At 39.9% G+C, this 25933-nt stretch overlaps 1 protein-coding gene across 4 annotated transcripts in view; it reads right to left on the bottom strand.

The window, feature by feature from the left end:
• The window catches only part of tnrc18 (trinucleotide repeat containing 18), a 96533-nt gene extending 71686 nt beyond the window's left edge, over window positions 1-24847 (bottom strand). For 3 of the 4 annotated variants that reach the window (XM_061884801.1, XM_061884803.1, XM_061884804.1), the window contains exons 1-2: window positions 24652-24847; window positions 23094-23447 (exon numbers count right to left, since the gene is read on the bottom strand). In XM_061884801.1, coding sequence (XP_061740785.1) covers window positions 23094-23301 — 208 coding nt within the window. In that variant the 5' untranslated portion in view covers window positions 23302-23447; window positions 24652-24847. Of the gene's footprint in view, window positions 1-23093; window positions 23448-24547 lie in introns of all 4 variants that reach the window. The other variant, XM_061884802.1, reaches the window with a different exon arrangement.
• Window positions 24848-25933: the final 1086 nt, after the last annotated feature.

The following is a 25933-nucleotide window of genomic DNA, read 5'->3' as shown; positions in this document are numbered from 1 at the left end:
AAAAAAGGCAATATCGCCCAGCCCTAATATATATATATATATATATATATATATATATATATATATATATATATATATATATATATATATATATATATATATATATATATATATATATATATATATATATATATATGTATGTATATATGTATGTATGTATGTATGTATATATATATATATATATATATATGTATATATATATATATATATTTATTTATTTATCTATACACTAGGGGTGTAACGGTACGTATATTTGTATTGAACAGTTTCGGTACGGGAGTTTCGGTTCGGTTCGGAGGTGTACCGAACGAGTACACATGCTAGCAGCGGTCGGGCTAAGACAACATGTTAAAACCAGAGCTTGAAGACCCTCCTACCTCATTAAGATCTCCCGTTTGGGAACACTTTGGCTGCGTGATACAACAATGGAGGACGGAGGTTTGCCAAGATTGTTCAGCAGCTGCTTCTGACAACACGTCAAATATGTGTTGCACCTTTCCTGCTTCCGGCCCCCATAGTGTCTCCCTTGCACGCACAACCCTTTACTCTACCCGCCAGTGGGTCTCCACAGCTCCGGACTCCAGGGTAAATGAAGAGTCCGGCAATGAATTGCAAATCGTGGCTTTATTGAGGTCTTGCACACAGCCAATCCAACAAAACACCAGCCACTCCTGCACTTTACCGCTCCCTCACCAGGCTCGCTCGCCCCACACACTCACTTACATCAAATACTGTCCCATATTAAAGGGCCACACACACACATACGCTACTCTCATAACACAGTGGTTCTCAACCTTTTTTCAGTGATGTACCCCCTGTGAACATTTTTTAAATTCAAGTACCCCTTAATCAGAGCAAAGCATTTTTGGTTGAAAAAAAGGAGATAAAGAAGTTAAATACAGCACTATGTCATCAGTTTCTGATTTATTAAATTTTATAACAGAGCAAAATGTTGCTCATCTGTAGTTGTCTTTCTTAAACTATTTGGAGAGAAAGATATAAAAATAACTAAAAACTTGCTGAAAAATAAACAAGTGATTCAATTATAAATAAATATTTCTACACATACAAGTAATCATCAACTTAAAGTGCCCTCTTTGGGGATTGCAATAGGGATCCATCTGGATTCATCAACTTCATTCTAAACATTTCTTCACAAAAAAAGAAATCTTTTAACATCAATATGTATGGAACATGTGTACAAAAAACGGGGGGCGGTGTTGATGAACGTGGACCCTAACTTAAACAAGTTGAAAAACTTATTGGGGTGTTAGCATTTATTGGTCAATTGTACGGAATATGTACTGTACTGTGCAATCTACTAAAAAAAGTCTCAATCAATCAATCAATCAATCAAAAAAAGCACTTTATATGTAGAAAGGTTTTGTTAAGGAATATATATATATATATGTATACTGTAGATATACATATATATAGATATATACATACATATACATACAGATAGATGTATTGTACTTTCCTGGCACTAAACCTGCATAAAATAGTTAAGTTTTTCTCTGTTTACATTTTTATACTTTGAACTATTGTGTTACACTTTATTGACCATTTCTTACATATTCCTTATTTTTGCACCTTAATTTTAAGAGGTTATGGTCTGTCTATCTGTGTTGGCCCTGCGATGAGGTGGCGACTTGTCCAGGGTGTACCCTGCCTTCCGCCCGAGAAAGGGAATAGGCGGTAGAAAATGGATGGATGGATGGATGGTTAAGTGGTTAATGTGACTTTAGAATTGTGTTTCAATTAACTTCCTCTGATTCAGTCAGAATCAGAGGAAGGATTTTCAAATAATTTAAATAAAAATACATTTGAAGTACCGGTACAGTGAAAAAACTACTTTCCCCTATAATGAAGCTAGTATCAAACATAGCTGATTCATGATACCAAAAGACTTCCAAGTATAGCATTAATCTCGCATAGATTCCAGAGTCTTTTTGAGAGTTTATGAGGAAGTGATCTGTGACGTAGCGTAAGGAACCACAGATCCCTTCCCAATCCACAACAATGCTAATCAAACAGACTTTGAAAGGGCCAAAAACAAATACTTTTTCAGAAATTATGATGCATATCCTTACATTTTTGAGCCCAAACACAAAGAGGATGAGCATTCAGTTTTAAGAAGCCGAGTGCTAAACGGATGCAGCTTTATTGTAACACTGTAGCATCAGCAGCATTGCCGGAGCTAAACATAGTAACTAACCATAATAAAACAAACACTTACTGTACAATTTCCACTTTTGCAGGAATGCCAACCAACAGGAGGCTCAAATAATTCCGTTTAAATGAAGAGTAAATCGCAATCTTTACAAAGGGTTAAAAAAATGTTTTTGCAACTATGTTTGTTTTGTCATGTCAAAGTAGACCAGGCTTTCTGTCCATGGCCCCATTTTTCCACTGCCAGGTGAGAGATGCATGAATTATAATCTAGAGTGTACTTTTAACAAGTTTGAGATGCAGCAGAAGCAGCTGTCTGCTGGGTGTGTCAACAATAGCAGCGTAGGCTTGCATTAGCTCCTTATAATACTTATACTTGTTTATAATAACAATATGACTCATATGTTGTTAAGGTTCTGGGCATGGCATGCACGGTAAATGGAGTATTGATGGCAGTTTCTGGATGTTTTTTAGAGGGTACAATGGGCACAGTACAGGACCCTCGATCTGTTGACTCAATTGTTAGCTATTTATTTATGATTTCAAATGCATAAAACACTCTTAGGATTGTGAATGATAAACAGCACATAGCTTTACAATTTTAGCATATTTCCAATTTGACTTATCTGATAATAAGGTCAGAGTGCAGAAACAGAAACAGTGACATACTGTAGAATCTACAAAAATTGCTGCAGATATTCGGAGCGGAATATTCTAAATGGCCGTCTAAATTTAAGCCGTTTTGATTTTTTATACAGAAAAGCAAGACGCAATACAAAACATCAACAAATATATGTCTTCTACACCGAAATGACAGAGAAGTGTGAACATACGGACACACTTCATCTTTGCCGTGGTCGACAACCAAACAACTTGTAAAAACTGTGGCTCCATTTTCTCCGGTAAAAACAAAAACAACTTTAAGTGCCATCTGCAGACTAACCATCCTAATGTGCACACGCACTGTAGTTATATACAATATGGAATAAAATAATTTTGTTTCTTCATATGACCATAACCATGCACACACATTATCATGCACTGTACACTAGTCTTGAATGGGTTTTTTGTTTCTTTGTTTTTTTAAACACACTATAGATTAGTGACATTTTTGTTTGGTCATACTTGTCCTTATCAGTTAAATTTATGCAAACACACTAGCGTAGTATGCTTAAGTATTTATTAAAAACAAGGCAGAGGTTTTATTTGACAATTATATTTAATATTTTTGGCCACTGTAACATATACACACAGTTTGAAGAGTAACACTGTGTTTGAATATAGGCAAATAAAAACTGTACTTCAAACAAGTGGCTCTTTGCCATACCACTAGATGGAACTCACGTACCACCACAGTTTGAGAATCACTTGTCTAAATAGTAAACCTACATGATAAAATGTACACATTACGTGTTAATGATGGTACACAAAATAGTTACAATGTTATTGAACAATGTTATTGAATAATTGGAATATAATTTTTAAGTTATGAACTCCAAATTGCCAACAGTTCATGTGTACAACTTTGTAACCGTTCTCATCACATTCTTAATGTTATGAATTGAGCGTCAAATACATGTTTATGTTTACCCTTATTTTCATAGGTCATAAAAAAATATAGTTAAAGATATCGACCGATATAAAACACATCTCTCGTGATATATTTTTTAGCCATATCGCCCAGTCCTAATTTTAATAGTCGACTAATTACTGACTATATTAACGACTAATCTAAACTAATTTTAATTTTCCTGAAGGAACTCTCCTGAAGGAATCAATAAAGTACTATCTATCTATCTATCTAATCGACTAATCAAATTATGAAGGTTTTAAAATTTGCGTTAATAGAGATGTGTACTTCAGTTAAAACTATTTATTTGTACTATAACTGTGCTGCTTACTAGGCCGTTAAAATAATAAATTATCCATCCATCTTCTTCCACTTACCCGAAGTCAGGTGCGCGGGGGCAGCAGCCTAAGCAGGGAAGCTCAGAATTCCCTCTCCCCAGCCACTTCGTCCAGCTCCTTCCGGGGGGATCCCAAGGCGTTCCTTAGCCAGCCGGGAGAGATAGTCTTCCCAACTTGTCCTGGGTCTTCCCTGTGGCCTCCTACTGGTCGGACGTGCCCGAAACACCTCCCTAGGGAGGCATTCAGGTGGCATCCTGAACAGATGCCCGAACCACCTCATATGGCTCCTCTCGATGTGGAGGAGCGGCGGCTTTAGTTTGAGCTCCCCTCGAATGACAGAGCTTCTCACCCTATCTCTAAGGGAGAGCCCCGCCACCCGGCGGAGGAAGCTCATGTCGCCCGCTTGTACCTGTAATCTTGTCCTTTTGATCATAACCCAAAGCTCATGACCATAGGTGAGGATGGGAACGTAGATCGACCGGTAAATTGAGAACTTTGCCTTCCGGCTCAGCTTCTTCTTCACCACAACGGGTCGATACAAGACGCTGCACCGATCCATCCACCTGTCGAACTCACGATCCACTCTTCCCTCCCTTGTGAACAAGACTCCGAGGTACTTGAACTCCTCCACTTGGGGCAAGATCTCCTCCCCAACCCAGAGATGGCACTCCACCCTTTTCTGGGCGAGAACCATGGACTCGGACTTGGTGGTACTGATTCTCATCCCAGTCGCTTCACACTCGGCTGCGAATCGATCCAGTGAGAGCTGAAGATCTTGGCCCGATATTCTACAGCCACCAAACCAGATACCCTCTAGGACCTTACTGCGCCTAGAAATTCTGTCTATAAAAGTTATGAACAGATTCGGTGACAAGGAGCAGCCTTGGTGGAGTCCAACCCTCACTGGAAACGGGTCCGACTTACTGCCGGCAATGCGGACCAAGCTCTGACACTGATCATACAGGGAGCGGACCGCCACAATCAGACAGTTCGATACCCCATATTCTCTGAGCACTCCCCACAGGACAGGGGTACATGGTCGAATGCCTTCTTCAAGTCCACAAAGCACATGTAGACTGGTTGGGCAAACTCCCATGCCCCCTCAAGGACCCTGCCGAGAGTATAGAGCTGGTTCACAGTTCCACGACCAGGACGAAAACCACACTGTTCCTCTTGAATTCGAGGTTAGACTATCCGGCGTAGCCTCCTTTTCAGTACACCTGAATAGACATGACTTGAAGTGCCATCTGTAGGCTCATCATTGGGACATCTACGCAACAATCAGTAGGCTGAAGTTAATATTTAAACATTTCTTTTATTGCACTGAATTACTGATACTATTCAAAACGGAAGAGCAGATGCAAGACCGCTTACTCTACCACTAGTTTTGTTGAACACCGTGGGCCAGCTTGCCCGCAAATATAATGAACAACATAAGCACAGTAAACTTTGTCCGATGTCCTCGGCACACTGTTCAGCTATTAATTGCACAACTTGGCAACCCAAAACAGCAGATTTGTCATTTATCAAGCTAACAAGACAAAGAAAGGCCAGTATGTGTGATATATACAGTATATATTCTAGATTTACAACACTGGTTGCTGTATTAAAACGGGACAGTGGCCAAGACGCCAGTTGCAGTTATATACAAAGAATAAAAAAAGTTTCTTTCTTCATATGACCATTTTAGTCCTACATTATTCAACATTTTAAAAAAATTATCCAGTTCAGTTAGAATAATAACACACAGAAAGGTTAGGGTGAAATGTACTTATTTCTAGGGCTGGGTGATATAGAAGAAAAAGTATGTCTCGATATATTTTTACTTAAACTTGATATTTGATATGTATATCTCGATATAATTTCCGGTGAAAGTATGCATGTAAAGACATTCATTTTTGAGCGATATTCAGTGAAATTGAAGTGAATGACAACTTTACTGTGACCAGTGTGGCACTTTTAATAACCCAGTTAGTCAAGACAGGTATTAACAGCACAGAAAAGAAACTGTTTAAGTATTACAGAATTACAAAACATAAATGAAATATAAAAATATTTTAAGTAACATAAATAACATAGCTGTAAAAAATGTATCAAACTCAGATAAAAAAAATACATTTGCAGGCAGGCACTTTTTAATTCCCAGTCGACGATGTAATGGACTATCACACGTACGGTTCCGGTTCTTGGCAACTCGAGAAAAGTTTTGATTTGGTCTTACATGTTAAACAACTCAAATGAATGTTTTATCCAGACGCATACATTTGTCCAAATGTAGCCAAGTAGATGCATTGTGAGTTTCCTGGACAATATAAGGAAGAGAATCCCTCTGCCATCTTCTATTAGTTTGTTTTATATATAAATATTGAAAATTCCCTCTTTTCTTCTTGGACTCTCTCGTTGTCAATAGGGATGTCTGTTGTGATTTCCCTTCCTGGTTCGATGACCCGCTCTATCTTGCCTCTGATTGGCCTGTCCCTAACCAATCGTAACTCATCATAGTAAACAACCAACGCATCATTGATGTTCTGATACGTGCAAGCACGTCTTCGAAGGAGGAAGGGGGAGAGGTTTAGTAGCCCACGGAGGTGGAGCGGGGGAGAACAAAGAAACACAAATACGTGGCTTTTGGTAATTTTAACGTGAAATAAATTATATTGATATTACAATATTTTCTTAATTAATATCTTGTTTAAAAATACAGTACATCGATATATCTTACAAACTCGCTCAGCCTTACTTATTACTATATTAATGGAGTGCAGAACTTGTTGTGAATTTAGTTTTTGAGTTTCTAACCTTAATAAAAGTGATTTCAAAAAAACTTCACAGATGTGTTACTGTTATCCTTTATACTTTAATATTTTAGTCGACAAAATGTACTGTAATTTTAGTCAACTAAAATGCTGAGGAATTCAATCGACTGAAACTAGACTAAAACTAAGTCAATTTAGATGACTAAAATATGACTAAAACACATTTTCGTCAGAATAATAAATATAAATAAAAAAACTGCTGTCAATATTAACACTGCTATAATTCACCTGATTGCGTAATGTACCACTACCCTTCTACCCCCTTGAAAGGTTTAAGTCAACAATTCATTGCAGTTTCTAATTGTTACCTGGTGTGTACACACCACACACGGGGGTGTATCCAATGACCACCTGCTATGGTTGCGGGGGTTAGGTTCCCCAGCAGATCGCATTCCTTCAGGCCAAAGACCAGGATCCATGTAAAAACCACACCCGTTGAGCAGCAGTTGCCCCAGTAGAGTATGGTTTAGTCCCAGGCATCGCAGCTGCCTACAGACCCAGGCTCCATGTCTGCTCCAACACACACATACTTTGTTCTCTAAATCCAAAATTCTCTTTTTGCCTTCGTGCACAGTGGATGTGGTAAGAGGAAGGGCTACATACAAGAGAAAACATTTGTTCTCCTCATTCCAGAAACAACATCCAAAATAGTGGCTGAAGGAAGGTGTCTTTAAATGTTAAAAAATTAGTCTAATTAGACCCTTCACAAAGCCTTCTTTTTTTTCAACACCAGTCACTCACACACACATACGCGCACACACAAACACACTTTTGGCTGCCACTTCACAAGATGGTTACTTTGCCATACTGGGTTGAGTGAGTTGCCAGGAAACATGCTCCGACTCCAAATATGTTCTGAGCCTCCATATTCAGATCCTCGATAAAAGTGAACGAAGGGCCTCTTAGAAATCAATTGGTGCAAAGATGCTGCATTGGCAGGCCTTCCAGTAGATGAATGGAACTAAAAGGGGACAAGAACAATGGGCTCAAATTGATTCAATAAAAAAAAAAAACAACGCAACCCAATCGAGAAAAATATAAAATTGTACAAATGCAAAAACAGGTGAAAACTCATCTATAAAATGTCCTCCATATACACAGAGATACTAGCACACATCCACACACTCCATCTGTTACTCATCAGTAGTAGGTGGAATCTGGAGGGGGGGCATCAATTGATTTGGGGTTTTCATTCCATTGCAAAGAAAACATTCACAGTGTAACTGCTCTGCTTACCATCTACCACAGCTAACCAGGCACGCTGCCACTGGTAAAGATCAAAAGAGACATGTTTACATTATACTAGACAAGGCCGATGTCCCACATATGAATCATGGACACTAACGTACCTATTTACAAATGTATATATTCACATATCTGGAAAAACCTACATGCAGAGTATAGTGTTGTTGGCAAACCCATCCCGGAGCTGATCTGTTCTTGATTACTTGGGTCTGCAACGCAGATAAGTGCAAAATTTTTTTCCAGACATTCTCGCGCCTTAGAAAAAGAAGCATAGGTCATAAGGGAGACCACCTCGATATCTCAAATAGCTGCAGCACATACTTTGGAAACATAACTAGCATGGCGGTTATTACAGCGTTGACATTCAACAAAGATGTTCAGTCATCTAAACATGTTGGTCTGAGTCATCGGACTGAAAAATAAAGAAGTGCAAGGCGGTGCTGTTACACTCCAGAGCTGTATGTGGCAGTAATACACATTACTACACCACTACAAACTGTTGAAACAATGTAAATGTCGGCTCAATCTGGTGGTTCACTACACTGCTTGGACCTAAATGCAAACATACAATAAACAAAGGATGGTTACTGAATGATGTACTTTTATAGGCACAGACCAAACTCTGTCTGTACTACCGGGTAGAGAGTCATGTAAAATCAAAAGGTGCAATATTTCGGTACCTTTACGGTTACAGTTTCGACAGGCTCCGACATTTGGCTGCCAAACAATCACTCACGCAGCACTCGTAGCAAACTCAGTCAAACTGCCTCGAGGTAATGTTGTATTTTCCATGCCAACAAAACAAGTGTGCCTGATAGAAAACACATGAACTTAAAAGGAGTTGGTTGTTTACGAATCACTAGTAGCAAAATTGCGTTTTAAGAACTCTGATACAAGATAAAATACAAATATTTAAATAATACTTAAATTGGAAATACTAAACATTAAAAGTATATCAAACAAACCCTTAACGAAGTGATCACTTTAAACTTGTGCGTTCTTCGACTCTGCTCCCTTGGTCTGCAGTGCGTGCCACTTTTCTGTCATCATTTATAAGATCTTGACATCTTTTGCCCATTTATCTATGTCTCAGGGAAGCCTGAGGAAACTTTTATTCTTTTTCACAACTTGAACAGTTCCAACAGCCTTTGGCATTTTTCTTCGAGAAAGGCAAAATGCCGCCAAGAATGCTATGACAAGACACGCTCGTTGGCCCACTACTTTGAACCTTGCATAGTTATTAATGAGCCGGACGTGACGCGAAGAGTCTTTATAATGAGTCTTTACAATCCTAAGCATTTCATCAAAACTTCCAGGCCCTAAGATAGCGACAGTAATAAGAACGAACCAGAGAAATGTTATCTACATCTAACCTCTTGGGGATTTGCACTTAGAAGAGGTAATAATGAACCTCATTTCAGCAAATTGTGTAATAGGAGTGACAACAGATTAGGGCTGTAAGGTATACCCGTATTAGTATACTACCACGAAACTAATAAATCATATTCGGTACTATACCACCTCTAAAAAGTACCGGTCATTGATGTCATTGCTGGGTTTGCGAGCAGAGAAGCATGTTCGGCAGCACACATTCACGGAGTACTTACAAACATATACAGTGTGTAAACAGAAAAGGGAGAAGGGACGCATTTTGGCTTAAAACCTTACGATAAAGGTGAAGCTATAACACTGAAACGCCCCCAGGAAGAGGTGCTTTAAGGCATGGCTAGCTAGCTAGCTGCTAAAGTCCATCCACAGTCTGCAGTGTTTTACCTACTTCTAAATCACTAATCCTTGCCTCCATGGCGACAAATAAAGAAAGTTTCTTACAAGTATCATCCCTGCAGGACGAGCAATAGCTAAACATGCTTCACTACACACTGTAGCTCACCGGTGTCACAATGTATACGCCACTGGTGGATCTACATCTAACATCCCCTGTAATGATACAAAGTACAAGAGTGTACCCAGTCGATGTTACTATGATTACATCGATATTTTTTAGCATCACAAAATCTTTGTTTTTAAAAAAAATTTGATTATGTTTATAAACTCAGAAAATATGTCCATGGACACATGAGGACTTTGAATATGCTGTTTATCCTGTAACGACTTGGTATCAGATTGATACCCAAATTTGTGATATCCTCCAAAACTAATGTAAAGCTTCCAAACAACAAAAGAATAAGCTATTATTACATTTTAAAAGAAGTGTCGATAGCACATGTTAAGAGAAAGTAAGCAAATATTCACTGTAAATGAACAAGTAGATTAATGATTCTAATAATTATGACAAATTAATAGAATGGAAAATGACACAATTGAGTACTGCATATCCATCCGTCCATTTTTCTACCGCTTATTCCCCTTTGGGGTTGCGGGGGGCGCTGGTGCCTATCTCAGCTACAATCGGGCGGAAGGCGGTTTACACCCTGGACAAGTCGCCAAGTACTGCATATGTCAGCAGCTAAATTAGGAACCTTTGTTTGCTTACTTACTAATAAAAGACAAGTTGTTCTGTATGTTCACTATTTTATTTCAGGACAAACTTGCAATAAGAAACATATGTTTAATGTACCCTAAGATTTTTTGTTAAAATAAAGCCAAGAATGCATGTTTTGCGGTCCCCTTTATTTAGAAAAGTATCGAAAAGTATCAAAATACATTTTGGTACCGGCACCAAAATATTGGTATCGAGACAACACTACAACAGAAAAACACTGAACACGTTTAGAGTTTTATGTGCACTGGTGATTTAAAAAAAGACACCTCAGCTTGCTTTCAGAACACCAGTTGGGTTTTATTACAAATATGAAAAGGAACGTGCAGAGACGCAACAGGCAACCAAAAAAAAAAATAAGACAGCACTCTGCATGTGACCTGTGTGTGTTTGAAATTTAAGGGAGGGTTCTGGCAGAGCGGATAAGTTAGCTAATGCATTGGGTATTTCAACGTGCCGCAGCATGCTCATTTTCGTGTGCACACACACACAAGCGCGCACACCCATACACACACACAGGTCTATCATTTTGGTGTTTGACAGCTGTGTGCGCAAGGTATGCTTGTGTGTCGTTTGTCTACTTCTGACAGGTTTATTGTAGCAGGGCAGCGGAGTCTTGTGCGTTCTCTTAAAGAGCCAGTTTTCTTTCCAGAAAGATTAATTTTATCTGGGAGGGGACGTGCCGCTCCGTCTTGCATTTACCCACAAAACTGTGCCACGGTCACATAAACACACACACACACACTGCATTAATATTAACATAAACAGACACTATCCAAGCACCATGGAAGACAAATTGGTATTGGCTGAGACAACACTGTCCTGCCCTGCAAGCTGCATGAATTATACTTACACTCCAAGTACCTCAGTCAGTGTGTGTGTGTGTGTGTGTGTGTGTGTGTGTGTGTGTGTGTGTGTGTGTGTGTGTGTGTGTGTGTCAGAAAGAGAGAACATTTGAAGGGCTACCATATTCATCTAACTGTGTTGGAGTGTGTTGTGGTCAGGATAAATCTCTCTGCCGCGAGTCCCAGGGGGAAACTCCCGGCCCTAGCAGCACTAAGCACAATCACATGCGCCTATTCCCACTCACACACACAAACAAGACTTCAATCCCGTCATCCCGGCGTCTCCTTTCACACAAACAAACCTTGTATCCCCCGAAAAACAAAAACAATGTGTCCCACAATTGAGTCTTCTTATTCAGTTTGTTTTCGAACTCCCGCTCCAACACCTCGTTTAATGCAGTCTTTATTTGCTCACCAGTGCATGCGAGCACGACAACACGGAATAGTCTCACAGATAAGGGACACCACCTTCGCCCCTGTCAACTACTCAAAACATTGAAAGCTAATGCATGCAGTAATCGGTGCAGGGCCACTAATTAAAAAGTCTATCTCGTACATTTAAAACACTTCCTTGTGGTATACATAACATGTAATGGTGGTTATTTGGTCAAGATTTTGCATAAAGTATGTTTTACAGACTATCTTCAAGCTGATCAAGACCAGCCCTGCGATGAGGTGGCGACTTGTCCAGGGTGTACACCGACTTCCGCCCGATTGTAGCTGAGATAGGCACCAGCGCCCCCCGCGGGAATAAACGGTAGAAATGGATGGATGGATGATCTAGACCAGTGGTTCTCAAATGGGGGTATGTGTACCCCTGGGGGTACTTGAAGGTATGCCAAGAGGTACGTGAAACTTTTTAAAAATATTCTAAAAATAGCAACAATTTTAAAATCTTTCATAAGTATATTTTTTGAATAATACTTCAACAAAATATGAATGTAAGTTCATAAACTGTGGAAAGAAATGCAACAATGCAATATTCAGTGTTGACAGCTAGATTTTTTTGTGGACATGTTCCATAAATATTGATGTTAAAGATTTCTTTTTTTGTGAAGAGATGTTTAGAATTAAGTTCATGAATCCAGATGGATCTCTATTACAATCCCCAAAGAGGGCAGTTTGAGTTGATGATTACTCCTATGTGTAAAAAATCTTTATTTATAATTTAATCACTTGTTTATTTTTCAACAAGTTTTTAGTTATTTTTATATCTTTTTTTCCAAATAGTTCAAGAAATACAACTACAAATGAGCAATATTTTTCACTGTTATACAATTTAATGAATCAGAAACCGATGACATAGTGCTGTATTTTACTTCTTTATCTCTTGTTTTCAACCAAAAATGCTTTGCTCTGATTAGGGGGTACTTGAATTGAAAAAAATGTTCACAGGGGGTACATTACTGAAAAAAGGTGGAGAACCACTGATCTAAACCACTAATCGCCAGCTGGCAGCTAGAACGCTCATCGCAGGCTGGCAACTAGTCTGCCAATCGCCATCAGGCAACTAGCAGGCTAATCGCCAGCAGACAAGTGGCATGCTAATCGCTTTCTGGAATATAGTGCTGTAATTGCTAGCGGGTAACTGGAGCACGAATCGCTAACCTGCAACTGGAGTACTAATTGCTAGGTGGCAATCAGAGCGCTAATCTCTAGCTGGCAACTACAGAGATAATCGACAGCTGGCAACTAGCGTGCTAATTGCTATCTGGCAAAGGGCTAATTGTTAGCTGTTGTAAATGCTAACATGAATACAATTATATACTGTGGTGTAATGTATTTATTTTAAAACTGCAAGGTAAGGGGAGGGGGGTAGGATGTCCATGCCAATGTCATATTATGATTTTTAAAATACATTTAAAGTACTTCCTTGTGGTTACGATAACATGTAATTATGGTTGATTGGTCAAAATGTTGCGTAAAATATGTCTTAAAAACTATCTTTGAGTTGAACTAGATCGCTAATCTCTACCTGACAGCTAGACTGCTAATCGCCAGCAGGCAACTAGCGGGCTAATAGTCAGCTGGCAAGTAGCATGCTAATCGCCAGCAGAAAAAAGTGCTTTAATGGATAGAGCGCTAATCGCTAGCCTGCAACTAGAGCACTAATTGCTAGCTGGCAACCAGAGCACTAATCTCCAGCTGGCAACTACAGAGATAATCGCAAGCTGGCAACTACAGTGCTAATTGCTAGCTGGCAAATAGAGTGCTAATCGTTAGCTATCGTAAATGCTAACATGAATAAAAACACATACTGTAGTTTTATGTTTTTATTTTAAAACTGCAAAGTAAGGGGAATAAGATGTCCATGCCAATGTCATTTATAAATAACATTACACTGCGTTGGATTAATGTTAACGTGTATTTTAAAAACATTTTAATTGATGGAAAAACAATATATATAAAAGACCATCCATCCATCCATTTTCTACCGCTTATTCCCTTTCGGGGTCGCGGGGGGCGCTGGCGCCTATCTCAGCTACAATCGGGCGGAAGGCAGGGTACACCCTGGACAAGTCGCCACCTCATCGCAGTATAAAAGACCAATAAACTAAATATTTAACAATCCCCCTGCATTAGCCCCGCGGAACCCCCTGGGGTCACACACTCCCCATTGAAGACTCCTGGTCTACTACGATGGACAATCGACTAAACATATACAGCAAGTCAGCTGACAGCTTGTGCCTGCATCTGCAAGTCAAGCCCTCAACAGGCAATATGCATTATGTCTCCAGCAGCTGTTCGGAGGGGGAAAAACAACACACAATTTCTGGGAAATGCGGTACAAGTGAGCACTTAGGACTAAAAATGTTGCACAAGCAGGGGGAAGGGGGGATTTTTTTCCCCCTAGTATATTGTGGTGGAAAACACTGTCCTGATTGTCAACACACTTCATAAAATAGTCAGCAAGTGCTTCCAGCTCTAAGAGTAATGGCAAAGTGAGATCATTTCTACCCTCGTCTCATTCATCAGCGCAGTCAAATTTGTCTAAGTCCTACATCTGCTGCTCTCCATGCACGGGGGAGGCAACAGGACAGATGGCCTCAATCTGGCAACAGAGACTTCAGCAGACTTCCAGTAGACAAGAGAAAAATGTATATCTGCACAAAAAGTGACTAGCATCACGTCCTTTTCACACAGAATAAAAAGGATTCAAGCGGAAAGCTCCGAATCACAGATGTGCTTATTAGCGCTACATGCAGGGATAGATTGTGTTGCATAATGTGCACGGTTGTTAAACTCTACGTGCATGTACATGCAGGCAGGTGGAAATCTAAGACAACCTGCCGTGAGATAAAGGGTGTGACAATCCAATCTGCCATCGAACAACAAGTTTGGCAACATCTTGAATTGCATGAAACAAAAACACCACTCAGGTTGTCCTTGGGTTCCTCAAGTTCTGTATTCATGCGGTTTATGGCAATTACATGAGCAATCACCAAATAACGGTCATGTTGCGGAGCCGCGGTTTTTATTATAGCAAACACACGGGCCGATTCCTCGATCCTGTTTGGCCGACGTAATCTGTAGGGATTTGATATTGAAGAGCAGCCATAAAGCCAAACGACCTGTTTCTTACGGCGCTGTGTAGGCTGGTGAGCTTGCAAAGGGGGGAAAGAGTCAAAAAGTGAGAGGAACGGCGTGCGTGGGCAGCAATATACGCATCCCCGTTTGAAAAGGAGTGTTTGAACCGGCAGCCTGGACTGTGATGGTGGTTAGGTCAATTTTACTGCACGGGCCTCCCTGTGGATACACCTCGTCATGGTCCACACAACGCAAGCTGTTCTAGGCCTGTTTTGCAGCCACAAGAAGGGGGATGAGGATTTAAAACATACGCTCTTGCTCTAGGGGCTATATTGAAAAATATTCCCAAACTATAACAAGAAAATCACGAGACGTGCAACACACCCAATCAATTAGACTGCTGACACTCTAAATGTGACCCGATCTCTGACATCTCTTCGCGCGGCTTGGTGTGGGTGGGGGGTGTAGTGTGTGGGCTCTGACAAATGAATGTTTCACAACAGAGTCCTGTGTAACACGGTGAAACAGCTAAGAATCAAACTCCCCAGAGGGTGTATAGTTTATATTGAAACCTCGAAAGCAGAGGCGTTCAATTAAATTGTTTTGGGGGCCACATTTATAGAAAGCTAAGGACCATGGGCCTCGTGTACTAAAGGGGAACATTATCACAATTTCAGAAGGGTTAAAACCAATAAAAATCAGTTCCCAGTGGCTTATTTTATTTTTGGAAGTTTTTTTCTAAATTTTACCCATCATGGAATATCCCGAAAAAGGCTTTAAAATGCCTGATTTTCGCTATCTTTATATCCATCGTCCATTTTCCTGTGACGTCATTTAGTGATGCAAACATGGCGGATAACACAGCAAGATATAGCGACATTAGCTCGGATTCGGACTCGGATTTCAGCGGCTTAAGCGATTCAACAGATTACGCATGTAATGAAACAGATGGTTGGAGTATGGAGGCATATAGCGAAAACGAAATTGAAGAAGAAACTGAAGCTATTGAGCGAATAGCTATTGAAGCTGTTCGGCAATCGCCTTCTAACCAACGATTGAGTGTCGCAGGGTATCCATTAGGGCTGTGAATCTTTGGGTGTCCCACGATTCGATTCAATATCGATTATTGGGGTCACGATTTGATAATATATTGATTTTTTCGATTCGATTCGATTCTCGATTCAAAAACTATATTTTTCCCATTCAAAAGGATTCTGTATTCATTCAATACATAGGATTTCAGCAGGATCTACCCCAGTCTGATGACATGTTAGCAGAGTATTAGACTTTTTTTTAAAAAAGCTTTTATAATTGTAAAAGACAATGTTTTATCAACTGATTGCAATAATGTAAATTTGTTTTAACTATTAAACGAACCAAAAATATCACTTATTTTAGTTTTGTGGAAATATTGGACACAGTGTGTTGTCAAGCTTATGAGATGCGATTGCAAGTGTAAGCCACTGTGACACTTTTTTTTATTTTTATAAATGTCTAATGATAATGTCAATGAGGGATTTTTAATTACTGCTATGCTGAAATTATAACTAATATTGATACTGTTGTTGATAATATTCAATTTTGTTTCACTACTTTTTGTTTGTTCTGTGTCGTGTTTGTGTCTCCTCTCAATTGCTCTGTTTATTGCAGTTCTGAGTGTTGCTGGGTCAGGTTTGGTTTTGGAATTGGATTGCTTTGTTATGGTATTGCTGTGTATTGTTTTGTTGGATTGATAAAAAATAAATAAATAATTTTAAAAAATCAACAACAACAAAATTAGATTTTTTTAAAAATGAGAATCGATTCTGAATTGCACAACATAAACGATTCGAATCGATTTTTCCCACACCCCGAGTATCCATAGATCTCTGTGCCATGTCTGTCGTAGCATCGCCGGTAAAATGTGCAGGAGCAACTTAAATCCGTCGATTGGTGAGTGTTTGTTTTGCATTAAATGTGGGTGGAGTGAAAGGCTGGATGCAAATATAGCTACAAATGTACATAAAGCTAGCCTAAATAGCATGTTAGCATTGATTAGCTGGCAGTCATGCCGCGACCAAATATGTCTGATTAGCACATAAGTCAATAACATCAACAAAACTCACCTTTGTGATTTCGTTGACTTTATCGTTGGAAATGCATCTGCTTTGAGTGTCACAGGGTATCCATACATCTCTGTGCCATGTCTGTCTTAGCATCGCCGGTAAAATGTGCAGATGAGGGACTTTCGGATCTTTTGACACTGGAGCAACTTAAATCTGTCGATTGGTAAGTGTTTGTTTGGCATTAAATGTGGGTGGAGGGAAAGGCTGGATGCAAATATAGCTACAAATGAGGCATAACGATGCAATATGTATATACAGCTAGCCTGTAAGTCAACTTGAATCCGTCCCTGATCGTGTTGTTACACCCTCCGACAACACACCAACGAGGCATGATGTCTCCAAGATACGTAAAACAGTCGAAAAAACGGAAAATAACAGAGCTGATTTGACTCGATGTTTGTAATGTGTTTGAGAAAATGGCTGATTGACTACCTAGGTGACGTAACAACGTGACGCACGTAGCGAGAGCGAATAATAGAAAGGCGTTTAATTTGCCAAAATTCACCCATTTAGAGTTCAGAAATCGGTTAAAAAAATATATGGTCCTTTTTCTGCAACATCAAGGTATATATTGACGCATACATAGGTCTGGTGATAATGTTTGGACATCCTACTAAAAATAGGCATACGTTCAAATTCAGAAAATATTGTACGCAATAAAAATTTCAGATGTAATAAAGCGTGCGCACGCATTAATCCAAGAACATTTCTTTGGTACATCGCAATCAACGTGGAATTGATCCTAGAAGCCCAGGCCACACCCCCTTTGAAATTAGCCACACGCCTAAGATCTGCACGGTCTGCCCAATCAGAATTCAGTATGACTCAGTAGGGGGTGCTTCTTTAGATACATAGCCTGTCATTGCTGTGCACTCTGATAACCGCTCACAGGTTCCAATAAAAAAAGGGAAATGATTGGAGATCAGGAAGAAGGTGAAGAAGAATGTTATGCATAGACAAAACAGACAAGTAGACCGTAGATAAAAAAGTGCTGCACTTCTTTTTGAAAAGATAGTTAATACATTGATACATAAAAATTGAGTGAGTCTGATTGCCTCCAGTAAAAATATAATTTGTGTAAATTACAACAAGATATGCTCAAATCCCGGCCGAATTACAGTTCAAATGAGAAAAGTATGTTGTGTTTGATTAGCAATCTTATAAATGTAAACATGCCAACATATAAAACACAATACAAAATATTTTGACTCTTATTTGATTACTCAATTTATTATTACAACACACAAAAACTACGAGTAGTAAAAGCCAGTGGTCCCCAACCTTTTTTTGCACCATGGACCGGTTTAATGTTTATTTTCAGGGACCGGCTTTCCACTTGTGACAGATAAATACAGCAAAAATAAGTGCATGGAAAATACAACTCATTATAACGTTGAATAAGTGGGAGCCCTGGGCTTGTTTCTTTGCAATGAGATCCCCAGCAGGTTACGATCAACCTGCTGGAGACTGCAGCTGGAAATCAGCCTTTGGCTACAATCTGTCATTTATATTTTTTTTATTTATTAATGTGTATTATATCATGTCACAAAGTTATAACAGATGAGGAGTTTTTTTGTACATCTATAAACAAGCTTATTGGTATGTCTAGTGCAGGGGTAGGGAACCTATGGCTCTAGAGCCAGATGTGGCTCTTTTGATGACTGCACCTGGTTCTCAGATCAATCTTAGCTGACATTGTTTAACACGGTTAGTAATGAATAATTCCGGTGGTAATCACAGTGTCAAAAATAACGTTCAAAATATAAAACATTCTCATGCATTTTTAATCCATCCATCCGGTTTCTACTGCACCTGTTCAAAGAAGTCGCATTAATGGTAAGAAGTATTTCATTTATTGTTGGTTAGCTTCAGAATAACAATGTTATTAAAAAGAATAAGAGACTTATTATACTATAAATGTTGGTCTTACTTAAAAATTCACGCATTTAGTTGTATTCAGTCTTAAAAAAATAAATTATATGGCTCTCACGGAAATACTTTTTGAAATATTTGGCTTGTATAGCTCTCTCAGCCAAAAAGTTTCCCGACCCCTGGTCTAGTGGGACAGGCAAAAGTCAAGTCAGAGAAAATGCAGTCATTTATGAACCACTGGCAATTGCAGCACTGTTTTTAAGAATCTGCTGCAAAAATTTAAGTCTCTCACAAGTTTGTTTGAACAGAAATCATGGGCCTACTGTTGAATAGCCCGAATATTTTTTTTATTTTTTTTTATTTTTTTTTTTAACCTTGGCCTCAGTCTGCACCCCTACTCCAGGGCCTAGGCTAAGACCGATTTTTTAATTTTATTTTAATCTTCTATTTTTTTTCTCCCCCCCCCCCGTTTACTTGTATGTCATCTTTTTTGTAAGGGGCGCTGGAAGCCGGCAGACCCGTCAGCGATCCTGTTCTGTCTCCCTGTAATGTTTGTCTGATCTTGAATGGGATTGTGCTGAAAATTTTAATTTTCCTGAAGGAACTCTCCTGACGGAATAAATAAAGTACTATCTATCTATCTATCTATCTATCTAATGAATAAGAGGACCGGAAATGGAACCTCGGGGAACACAACTAGTCTGCGGGCTATAGAGCGTTTTCATTTCGGGCTCCGGTACTCTGGAATGCCCTCCCGGTAACAGTTCGAGATGCCACCTCAGTAGAAGCATTTAAGTCTCACCTTAAAACTCATTTGTATACTCTAGCCTATAAATAAACTCTGTTTTTGGACCAGTTGATCTGTCGTTTCTTTTCTTTTTTCTCATATGTCCCACTCTCCCTTGTGGAGGGAGTCCGGTCCGATCCGATGGCCATGGATGACGTACTGGCTGTCCAGAGTCGGGACCCCGGAATCAACTGCTTGCCTGTGTATCGGCTTGAGACATCCCTGCGCTGCTGATCCGCCTCCGCTTGGGATGGTTTCCTGCTGGCTCCGCTGTGAACGGGACTCTCGCTGCTGTGTTGGATCCGCTTTGGACTGGACTCTCGCGGCTGTGTTGTATCCATTATGGATTGAACTTTCACAGTATCATGTCAGACCCGCTCGACATCCATTGCTTTCCTCCTCTCCAAGGTTCTCATAGTCATCATTGTCACCGACGTCCCACTGGGCCATCATTGTCACCGACGTCCCACTGAGTGTGAGTTTTCCTTGCCCTTATGTGGGCCTACCGAGGATGTCGTAGTGGTTTGTACAGCCCTTTGAGACACTAATGATTTAGGGCTATATAAGTAAACATTCATTGATGATTGATTGATTGAACTAAAGAAGTGACTACTGACTGAATCTAGAGTAAACAAACTCCAGCAAGACCTTAGTTACATCATTAAAATTACAAAAAACAACTGCCAGAAAGGAGAGAACTTAAAGGGGAACTGCACTTTTTTGGAATTTTCCCTGCAGTTCACAATCATTATGAGAGACAAGAATACAAATCTTTTTTATAGGCTTTTAAAGATGATTAAAAAAGCTTGCAAGATACTGCTAATGGGAGTCACTGCTGTAGCTTTCAAAACCCTCTAAAACTACTTCAAAACCCTCCAACATTTTATGTACACACTGCAAGTTTGTATGTAATGTAGTAACAGACACGATCACAACAACATGTATGTGTTTTCTAATCATGGCAGACTTGGTAATAGACAACGAAGACGACTATTTTTGGACAAATGAGGATTCACAACCTTATCGTTTTTAAACTAACTATACGGAGGATGAACTGCTGCTTATAAGGTGAAACGTTGGAGCAGATGGAAGCCGAGAAAGCGACATGGTCACGCTGCAAATCTGGAACTTTTGAGGCCAGCTATGCCACATTTTTGGGAGTGCCCAAATCAACTGGAAACGTCCCTGGCCAGCTTGACTAAACCGACAACTGTCCATCGAGTGAGTCATTATACTATTGATCATGTTACATGCACATCACTGTACACTACAGTGCATACACTATCGAGCTAGCTATGTACAACAAAACATGAAATGTGGGCTAATACTTTACAGATACTGTACTATGTTTTTCAGTCAGAACAGATTTACTGTGCATTGTGTTGTGCATTACCAACTCAAACGCGCTTTGTGCTGATGTAGTTAGAAGCTATCTTATCTCTTTCCGTAGTTATCTTCTACAGCTAAAACCGTAGCGCACCGGTGTGTTACCGTGCTATAAAAAGAGTTCCTCAATGTTCGTTCTTACAATAACAATGTCGCCACAGATTGTTCATCATAAAGGTTACCGAACGTAAATGAAGTATTGTTGGCGGTTTTGAATACATTTCTAAAGTGATTTAGAAGTAGAATTGATTGCTACGACTAGCTGCATTGCTAACTACCAAGAACGAGACGATTTGTATATGTTACAAAGCATTCTTGTCTTTCATAATGATTGTGAACGATTGGCAAAATTCCACAAAAAGTGCATTTCCCCTTTAAAGCGGTGCTTTTGGGAAAGCCTCAGTTATCCAAATCGCAAGTTTGGGACTCCCGTGTCTTCGGTTTGCTTACAAGGTTAAAATATCAATGCAAGGATCTGCCAATGTGTTTACAGTAATTCAAGTTCCTCCACACAACAGGAGCACTCTAGTGTTTTTTAGGAATTTACTGCAGATAAATATAGAAAGTGAATGCTTGTTTGTCCATCTGTGTTGGCCCTGCGATGAAGTGGCCACTTGTCCATGGTGTACCCCGCCTTCAGCCCCTCCGTGGCCCCAATAAAGACAAGCGGTAGTGAATGGATGGATGGAATGTTTGTCTCCCAAGTTTTGAACTGAACTGGATTCGGCCCCGGGGCCGCCAGTTTAATGGCCCCGCTCTAAAGCCTCACAAAACTTTGCAATATGCTGACATCCTGCCATAATGCATGTCAGTGTATCTCAGTTCTGCTCGTGTCAAAGGATTAACACCGTTGTTTCTTGGGTGTTGCATAAAAAACATCAAAAACATGCACGGGGAGTTATAGACTCATATTCAAAGCATTGTCGCTCCTTTTTTTTAGCTTGACACAAACTTCACTGAAACTGCAGTTGACAAGAAGAACGTTGAACGCCGCTCATCTGAAACATTATCACCTCTCGGGGTTTACCCCTGAACAGAAACCAGAGAAACTGTAACTATATATGAGTCTGTAGCGACGTGACTTCAGGGGGATGTAATATGATGACAGTAATTGTCAGATTTTCCATTTCCCCCCCACACCAAAAAAAACACCCACAGCAGTAAAATTTCCTCCACACCACAGCAGTAACCTTTCCTCCACACAAGATGTGTTTTATGAACCGAGAGGCTTCTGGCTTTCCCCTCTGTTGACCACAAGACTACGTCTGCACATACAAAACTTCCATTATTAATAACAGGAGCGGACAGTACACAGCAGAACAACAAGCACAGCGGGGGGATAGCAAACACCGCATTTGAACTACTGACTGGTCAGGTAATTCAAAAGCACTAAATCAGCTGAAATTACACACGGAGGGGTGCTTTAATGCTTTACAGCAAAGTGGCTTTATCCAGCGAACACATCGAATCATTCTGGTCCTCTCTCAATGCAGATCCCTGCTAAGACGTGACACAGAACACCAGTAGAATGTTCCTTCTGTTATAAACACTGCAGTCCATTCCAACCACAATCACAAGTTTAGCACCCAAGCCTCTGACAAACACTCACAGGCAACATTTTTGGAACATGAATGGCGGTTTAATGGTCCACATGCAATCCAAGAGCAATGCACTGCTGTGCTCCCGTTTGGGCCAAGTACTTTTCCACTCATGTGTTGCCCACTGGAACCGTGGGAATCATTCACACGATACCGTTAAATATCTAAAACTAGTTTGGGGTTTTTTACAACCTGTAATCTGGGCTGTTTTTTCCCCACATATCCAGTAATAATGTACCAGCATGCCAAGAGACACAATATTAAAAAGTTAATATGTAAGCCTTGGTGTATTTTATGACATGCATGATATGATTAAAGAGGATAAACTCACTGTGGTGTGTGTGCAGGTTAATGGCTGATGGCAGGAATTTTCCAGAGTGGAGCGATGGCGGGTGGGTCGCAGTCAAGTGGCCGGCGGAGGGAGGGAGCCTCCCGGCTGCTGCAGCAGCGCCGAGTCGGTGAGGCTCCACGGCGAGCCCGGCCAACAACGGGGGTGGTACGTGGACGGATCGGGGTCCTCCAAAATCTCTGCCATCCATTATCCACAAATGGGAAGTTGGTAAAAGAAATAGTCCTTTCGGATGGGTGAAATATTCCCCAAAAAAGCCAATGTTGGCTATAAAAATAGTAATAATGTATTTAGTTCTCCGGGAGATTCAGCCTCATTCTCAGCCATTCTGCTGACCTGTGAAGCAAAATATGGAAACGATCGCATCAGAAATAGTTAAATAGTGATATATTTACGTACATTTTCCAGCGATATGTACAATGACGCAGTTTGGGAAAAAATGCTTAAAAAATAGCGGTCATGCTTTAATAAGCAATTCTTACTATTAATACTTAAAACGGGCGTTGGAAGTCGACAGCATTAGGATGCAATGTTTAAGCGTACAAGAGGGACTCCTCCAACCTTAACGGTGCACAGCGAACACTCAGCCCGCTTCGGGGCTTCGCTTGCCGGGGAAGGACCACCGGGACGTACCGGTCCGTCGCTCCACGCGAATATAAACATACTTTATCCTAATATTGTTTGAATGCGCATACCGTCACATTTTCATCAAATAGCTTCACGGTTTAGTAATATTTACCCGTGCGCGTAAATATAAATGTATTTATGGCGTTTTGTTGCACATTTGAGTCCGATGATAGCCAACGAGGTGCTGTCCAAAGAACGAAATATTCTAAGAGTAAGAAAATAAAATATCATCATCGACATGAAACGACGTCGTCGAGTTATGATTTAATTGCGACTTTGTCTACATCATAAAACCAATAGAAATTAATTTCATCCACACACTTGATATGCAGCGGTTTTAACTTTAAAAGGGACTTCATAGCGGGGTTAAAATAACCCATGTTGCATAATCCAAACAAAATGCAAAGTCGCCCTAGTAACATAAATGTTGTTTAAAAACATGCATGTTTAGAAGGAGAAAATGGGCAAAAAGTGGATTTTTTAAACCTCATGGTGGCTTGCAAGCAAACATTTACAGCAATGACTCGTGATATTCAGTCGGGCGGGAGCTTAAAAAAGGCAATTAAAAAAAAGAAATACACACGTTTATTACCAAATGCATGATAAATAAATAGACTTCGTGCGGAGTTAGATGTTATTTTTTAACTGTGATATGTGTGCTTCGGTGGCGGAGAAACACTAAGATAGAGCCACGTTTCAAAGTTTGCTAACATTCCGTTAACGGCTAAACTTTGACGGAATAGTCGGTCCTTAATATCTACCCACCCCCCCAAAAAATGAAAAAAAAAACAAACAGAAGCGATACGAACCTCCGCGCCATTTCGGAACAACACGACTTAAATGAATTAGGGCAGTAGTGACGACACTTTCATCTGGGAGGAAAAAAGTACGAAAACAACGTCGAAGCGCTTACTTGAAAGCGGGAGGGTTGGAAAATAGTTAAAAACGAGTCTCGCAGAGTCCGTCCGAGTTGCAGGGAGAAATGGTGGCGTCCATTCCATGCACACACCAATGTGATCTGCGAGGGGGGAATAATAATAATAATAATAATAATAATCACAGGGGGGTGAGAGAGCTCCTGTCTCGTACGTTTACTTTTCGGCAATGAAACGCAGCATTGTTTTACAAGCCACGCCCCTCTCTACTGGCACCGCCCATGCGTTCCATCCCTGCTACTTGCTGTTTCGTGATTGGTTAAGCAATACGTCAATCAAGTTCCAAAGCCTGGCCATGTCACCAAGCACTATAAAACCAATTATGAAGCCTTCTTTTTGCCTTTTCCTCTCAAAGCTGAGGTTGGTCGAGTCAGGTAGAAAAACGATTCCCAGGTTGTTTCGAATGTAGCACACGGAATCGTGCATAGTGTTGTGAATAGGCCTAAAATAAAGAAAATAGCTAAGACAAGTAGTTGTTTGGACTGTGACGTCACCAAACAGCCACTCTTCCATGCCGTTATAAATAAATATACACCTTTGTTTTATGCATTCTTTATCACAATCAGTAATCTGCAGAACCCTTGAGATGCAAATGCACCCCACTCAAAAAAAAAAAAAAACAGCTATGCTCCTTTACGCATTCTGTGGACGCCCCAATTTGCATCAGAAGGGAGGGTGAATGTTGTTTTGTGCTTATGCAAAAAGAAAAAAGTGAAAGGAAGGACCCCGAAACTTTGACCACAATGTAGTTCCAACAAATGTTGATTAAAAATCACGCACGGTTTCAAGCTGCCCTTACTCTCCTGTTATAGGGTCGGTTTCAAGGCGATCCTCCGGTAGCGTAAAATAAGCATGGGCGATACAGCAATATCTGGTATCGATCCAATACTGCATCACTATATATTTGTAACTGTTTTATGTTGTATATGTGTTGTGTTTTATATCACAATAACTACAACACAAACATACAACATGTGAAAATAAAACAAGAGGACAGTATTTTTTTACTTTTTTTTACTATTTATACTACCATATTGTATATGCACCTTAGGAGGAGCTGCTCCAATTTCGTTGTTCTTTGAACCTGTTCATTGCAATAATGACAATAAAACTCTATTCTATTCTATTAATATATATTACTACCACAGTGATATCGACACCTTTGACAGTTTTTTTGATTGATTGAAACTTTTACGAGTAGATTCCACAGTTCAGTACATATTCCGTACAATTGACCACAAAATGGTAACACCTGAATAA

The sequence above is a fragment of the Nerophis ophidion genome, linkage group LG23, assembly GCF_033978795.1.
Source record: "Nerophis ophidion isolate RoL-2023_Sa linkage group LG23, RoL_Noph_v1.0, whole genome shotgun sequence".
In the NCBI taxonomy this organism is placed as follows: Eukaryota; Metazoa; Chordata; class Actinopteri; order Syngnathiformes; family Syngnathidae; genus Nerophis; species Nerophis ophidion.
This window is presented reverse-complemented; position numbering and strand designations above follow the sequence as displayed.